The sequence below is a fragment of the Triticum dicoccoides genome, chromosome 2B, assembly GCF_002162155.2.
Source record: "Triticum dicoccoides isolate Atlit2015 ecotype Zavitan chromosome 2B, WEW_v2.0, whole genome shotgun sequence".
NCBI classification, from domain to species: Eukaryota; Viridiplantae; Streptophyta; class Magnoliopsida; order Poales; family Poaceae; genus Triticum; species Triticum dicoccoides.
This window is the reverse complement of record NC_041383.1, coordinates 778,700,804-778,707,194: the sequence shown is the minus strand read 5'-3', so window position 1 is coordinate 778,707,194 and position 6,391 is coordinate 778,700,804. Positions and strand designations below refer to the sequence as shown.

At 48.1% G+C, this 6,391-nt stretch overlaps 1 protein-coding gene across 2 annotated transcripts; it reads right to left on the bottom strand.

Moving 5' to 3' along the window:
* Positions 1–3,366: 3,366 nt before the first annotated feature.
* On the bottom strand, positions 3,367–4,533 carry LOC119368769 (heavy metal-associated isoprenylated plant protein 39-like). Of its 2 annotated transcripts, none has more exons than XM_037633928.1 (3): positions 4,355–4,533; positions 4,165–4,240; positions 3,367–4,006 (listed from the first exon to the last, which is right to left on the bottom strand). In XM_037633928.1, the coding sequence occupies exons 1-3, from the start codon at positions 4,367–4,369 to the stop codon at positions 3,642–3,644; spliced, it is 456 nt and encodes a 151-aa protein (XP_037489825.1). In that variant the 5' UTR covers positions 4,370–4,533; the 3' UTR covers positions 3,367–3,641. The 2 variants fall into 2 exon arrangements, with proteins under 2 accessions (XP_037489825.1, XP_037489826.1); XM_037633929.1 differs by having other exon boundaries at positions 4,364–4,533.
* Between the last annotated feature and the right edge of the window lie 1,858 nt (positions 4,534–6,391).

The window sequence follows — 6,391 nt, the reverse complement described above, 5'->3', positions numbered from 1 at the left end:
CCATCTTCTGCTATATGAGGGCTTTTATCCTGGAAAAAATCGTGGGCAAGCTTACAGGACGAAACTCCACCGCCACGAGGCGGAACCTTGGCGGAACCAATCTAGAGCTCCGGCAGAGCTGTTCTGCCGGGGACACTTCCCTCCGGGAGGGGGAAATCATCACCATCGTCATCACCAACAATCCTCTCATCGGGAGGGGGTCAATCTCCATCAACATCTTCACCAGCACCATCTCCTCTCAAAACCCTAGTTCATCTCTTGTATCCAATCTTGTATCAAAACCACAAATTGGTGCATGTGGGTTGCTAGTAGTGTTGATTACTCCTTGTAGTTGATGCTAATTGGTTTACTTGGTGGAAGATCATATGTTCAGATCCTTAATGCATATTATTACTCCTCTGATTATGAACATGAATATGCTTTATGAGTAGTTACGTTTGTTCCTGAGGACATGGGTGAAGTCTTGCTATTAGTAGTCATGTGAATTTGGTATTCGTTCAATATTTTGATGAGATGTATGCTGTCTTTTCCTCTAGTGGTGTTATGTGAACGTCGACTACATGACACTTCACCATTATTTGGGCCTATAGGAAGGCATAGGGAAGTAATAAGTAGATGATGGGTTGCTAGAGTGACAGAAGCTTAAACCCTAGTTTATGCGTTGCTTCGTTAGGGGCTGATTTGGATCCATATGTTTAATGTTGTGGTTAGGTTTACCTTAATACTTCTTTTGTAGTTGCAGATGCTTGCAATAGGGGTTAATCATAAGTGGGATGCTTCTCCAAGTAAGGGCAGTACCCAAGCACCAGTCCACACACATATCAAATTATCAAAGTACCGAACGTGAATCTTATGAACGTGATGAAAACTGGCTTGACGATAATTCCCATGTGTCCTCGGGAGCTCCTTTCTCATTATTAGAAATAGTCCAGGCTTATCCTTTGCTACATAAAGGATTGGGTCACCTTGCTGCACTTTATTTATTTTATTTACTTGTTACTCATTACTATTTATCTTATCACAAAACTATCTATTACCTATAATTTCAGTGCTTGCAGAGAAAACCTTACTGAAAACCGCTTATCATTTCCTTCTGCTCCTCGTTGGGTTCGACACTCTTACTTATCGAAAGGACTACGATAGATCCCCTACACTTGTGGGTCATCAACAACCAGGTCATCCTACGAATCGCAACTGTCCATACCGAATTTCTAAAAGAAGTGGAGACATGACAATCAAAGAATGGAAAAAATATATGGACGGTCGTAAGGAGGTTCTTGGAAGCAAAAGGAAGCGAAGCGCAAGAATTGGAGACAGGATGATCTCCATTCTTCATAATGGAGAGTCAGGGTCTATATTGTTTTATGCTATTTTACCTTAAGGGTGTTTAGGTCCTACCTGATACTGATGATCATGTGCTAAGAACAATTAAGTAGGGTTGGGTTCGATGACTATGAGGATGATGATCGTATGACTTGTTATTAATAACGAGTAGAAGTTGTATGATGATGCATGATTAGTAGGACTTGTTATTATATATGATGATGTATGATGCAAGCATGAAGAGTTATTATATATCAGCGGGTGAAATGAACATAGCAGTAGCGTTGGTAAACCAAGCACGAAGATACAAGAGAGGCCACTTCTCTCTATTAGCTAGCTAATAACAACCTAAAATAACCCCCAAAATTCCTAAACCAGCCCCTTTCAAAAAAAAAACCTCAGCTCCAGCTAGCTGCTGACGCGTGGATGCCTTTTGGTCCCGGTTTATGTAACCAACCGGGACCAAAGGCCCCCTTGCCTGGGCTGCCCGCAGTGGCCACGTGGAGGCCCATCTGTCCCGGTTCGTGTAAGAACCGAGACTAAAGGCCAAGGGCATTAGTACCGACCTTTTAGTCCCAGTTCTTAAACCGGGACAAATGGTCCTTTTTCTACCAGTGACATAAAATAATAGATCTATGATCCAAATCATTCAAAGAGAGAGATGGAATAAGATAGGGTTCTTCCCAAAGTCCTAGGACAAGGAGGGCCGGATGCTTCTAGGAAGTCTTTCTTCTCCACAAGGGGAGGTCTTGATAATCATCGAGGGTTCTTCTCCTAAGAGGCCTTGCAACCCTTAAGATTCTCCACTTATAGTGGTCTTGATCTCCATATGAGAGGATAGATCCCACGAGGGGAGGTACATGAGCTAAGCTCTATGGTGTTTGTTCTAATCTTAGATATCCTATAAATGAGGAGGGGGGGGGGTCTATTTATACTCCATGTCAGGAAATGGTAGGTGGGAGAGAGATATGTGGGCATTGTGCCCGAGCTACACACAGGCAGGCACCAGATGTCCAGTACGTATTGGATGTCTGGTGGCTCGTGAGGCGCCGAACGTCCGGTATGCACCGGAAATCCGTATGATTGCTTCTGGGTAGGTGATACCGGATTTCCGGTGGGTACTAGATGTTTGGTCCGTCGGGAAGCACCGGATATCCGGTAGTCCAGTGGATGTCCGACCATTGTAGTGTCTTGGCTTCGGTTGCTTCCTCGTTGATCCTCTTCATCAGACACTAGACGTCTGGTAGTGGGACCGGATGTCCGGTGGTTGTAGCTCCGCAGCTTCGTCTTCGCTTCCACACTTTCTCCGTGGATGGTATAGCCGTTCCTTTGTGCTTCTATTCCTCCACACCATCCGTGAAGCTCAGATCAAACCTATATATGCATGTAGGAGGGTCAAGTAGTAAGGAGATGAGTCACCTTTATATGTACGAAGTTGGTGTCGCATGTGACCTTGACAAATGGACTCTTGATATGGTGATGGTGATGTGGGAAAGATCCGTCCTCGAATCAAAAATCAAATTATCATGGGAAAGAGATGGCGGCGTCGTGTAGTAGTGGGCGTTCACGATGCACTTGGCATCGATATGCTCGAACTGGCCTCTCTCCGATGTCGGACCGTCTTGTGATTCGTTCAACATGAGCAAATAGAACACACTTAAAAAAACGAATGTGGTTAGCGTTAATGTAAAACAAAACATTCAAGTGGTGACTCAAGAATCTGTGATCGATTTCACGTAATTCAGCTCGAATTCAGTCATAGAAAATATAGAAATACGCGAGCTCTGTATGGGGAATTCGATCCTTGTGAACGTACTTTTGCCTGTATAGAATAGAAGAGTCGTCCATCGAGATCACCAATGACTGAAAACAACTGTCGGAGAGCTTCAGATTTACTTTCAGATCATCACTGACACCAATTTAGCCGCCTAAATTTCACTCGTTACGGTGTTTTTATCTCCTGCTATCACCATTGGAGAGCACTCGGTGAGCCTCCACTCACTCGGAACGGAATCCAGTTGCAGAAAGTTTCTATATAGTATATATTTATAGTCCCTTTCCTCACTGTTATTTGATTCCACATCTGCGCATCACAAACTCAGCAGATGCGTCTACTTTATCCCCCCAAAGAGAAAAAACAAGACAAAACAACATCATCTACGGATCATATTATATCGCGATCGCTGTCGCAGGTAGGCTGACGAGTGGAGCAACCACCAACCACCACCGGAGCAGCTCGCGACCGGTGATCGCCGGTGAGCCACACGCCGGCAGGCCAGCTAGAAATGTACAGGGCGGGCGCGGGGCAGTGGAGTCGATCAGCAGATGACGCAGGAGTTGGGGTCCTCCTCGGCGCTGCGGACGAAGTAGTACGGGTGCGGGTGGTGGTGCTGCTGCGGCGGCGGCGGGGGGTACCAGTAGTGATGCGGGTACACCACCTGCTTGCTCCCGTCCTTCTTGTCCTTGTCGCCGTCCTTCTTGTCCTTGTCGCCGTCTTTCTTGTCCTTGTCCCCGCCGGCGCCGTCCTTCTTGTCGTCCTTCTTCTCCTCCTTGGCCGGGCCGACGGAGACGATGTGCGCCCCGAGGAAGACCTTGCGCAGCTTGGCGACGACGTCGACGGGGTCCATGCTGCCGACCACCGTCATCTTCTGCTCCTTCATGTCTACGCCCATGTTGTCGATGCCTGAGCCACGCACGGCACACGCAGTGAGTTTTCATCGCCAGCATGGATCAGCGGCAGAAACTTGTGTCGAGCTCTCTCCAGCTCCATGATTACAACGAAGCAGAGCAAGATAGGAGGACGGAATTGGGGAAGAGGAAGCAGGGGAGAAAGAGGAGCACCGTGGAGAGCGGAGACGGCCTTGAGCGCCTTCTGCTTCTGCCTGTCGTCGTGCAGGTCCAGCTTCAGCACAACCTTCTGCACTCGGCCGTCAGACAAGAAAAACCATCAGAACCCCGAGCAGCAAGATGAAGAGCCGCAGCTGAAATCTGCAACGTAAAGAAATCCCCCGAAATCCCCAACAGGACCGACCGCAGTCACCTTCATAGCGCCGGCGACCAAACAGACGGGCGACGGAGGGCTTCGTCGGGGACGTGATAAAATTTGTTGGTTGAGGAGGTGGAGCGGCGGCGTGCGCGTGCGTGCTCTGTCTCTCGGGCGATGAACCCGATGCGCGAGAGCAGAGGAGGAAGTGTGGTGGTGGTGTGTGATCTGGGCGGCAAGAGATGCGGCCCGGCGGGTTTATATAGGCAGCGCGGGGCACGTCGACGTCGCGGCGCCCCATCGCCCCGTCGCGTTGCCTTGCCCTCTTGGTTTTTCAAAGGGGCGCGGGGGCGACGTCAGGGCAGGGCAGCAGGCAGGAAGCTGCCACGAAGCAGCCTCCCTCCGGCTCCGGGCCGGGTGGATGCTCATCGGTCGGTGGCGCCGGGACTGCGTGACGCACCGGCGCGCAACGGAGAGAGAACTGAACCGGTGGATGCATCATAATCGCAGGGGTTTCGTCCGTCCTGTCGCTGTCGTCGCGGGCGATCGTGCCGGATCTCGGGTCGATCGGGTGGGCGTGGCGGCAAGGCGGGGGGTGGGACGGATGGATGGCCGCGACGACCCTGACCCCGACCCGCCGGGTCTCCTGTCCACACGCGCGCGCCCACCTGCACATCCTAGGTGCGCCCGGGCTGCCCGCCCCGGCCTGGCCATTATTATCGGGGGACACTTGACGGTCGTGCCCGATCCGGCGCCGGAGTGCCAGATTGCCACTACGGCGGCCCCGGGTCGGCCTGGTCGCCATTGGAGCAACTGTACTGCACGGACTGGGAATCGAATGGCCGGACCGAAGAATGTATACTACAGTGTAGAGTAGAAAACTTCAGCGCGTGACCAAGACCGTCGGTGTATGTTTGACTACACTAGCAGCTACAGAGGATCAGTTTGGGGCGACTCGCCACACGGACAAAGACTGACACTGAGAACGAACTCGGATTAATTTTTGGGCAGACATACACTGAACAACTCACACAAACAAGGCCCCTATTTCTTTGAGTATGCTTCTTGTGTCTTTGAGTATTCCCCTCAACGATGTTTTGTCTGATATGGATAAAGTTAGACTGATTGACAAGTTTACCACTGAAGAAGTTAAAGATGCTCTTTTCTGTATGAAACATGATAGAGGTGGTCACTTATTTGCAATCGTTTTGGCATCTTATATATTTGCAACGGTCTTCTTAAGCTTTTTCATGACTTTTATGATGGCAAAATAGATATCTCTAGGCTTGGTTATGAGGTGGTTACTTTGTTTGTTTGTTTTTTTGCGACGAAGGTGGTTACTTTGTTAGCTAAACAAGGTTGTCAGAATCGTGATTTTGAATCAGATCGGAGCTCCGATGGTAGGATCGCAAATCATAGAATCTTCACTATCAGGATAGTAAAAACGTAGATCTATGAACTAAAATCATAGAATTATAGGGGTTAGTTTGGATCGTAAAGTCGTAGAATCATATAACAGAATCGCGATTCTGACAACCTTGAGCTAAAGGCGAGGGGACTGATAAAATCCAAACGTATCGCCCCATTTCTATGTTAAATGTGTCGTTTAAGATTTTTTACTAAAGTTCTTAACAGTAGAGCTATGAAAATTGTTGATAAACTTGTTTCTAAAGTCCAGAATGCATTCATTAAATGTCGCTTTATTCTTGATAGTGTTCTTGTGTTGCATGAAACTATTCGCTCCTTACATGGAAGTGACTTCTGCAGCCGTCTTCTTTAAAGTAGTCTTCGAAAAAGCGCACGATCAAATTAATTGAGACTTTATGTTAGAGGTTTTAAAAACGAATTTACCTATTGTTTTACTTACTGGACAAAATATGTGGTATGTAATGGTAAAGTTGCCATCACTATTAACGATGTGATTGGTCCGTATTTTGCCACTAAGAAGGGTTTGTGGCAAGGGGATCATTTTCCCCTTTGTTGTTTAACTTGAATGTTGATGTACTCGCGGCCCTAGTGCAAAGGGCGCAAGAACAAGGGTTTATTAAAGGTGGACTGTCTAATCTTTCTGTTAGGGGTTTAACT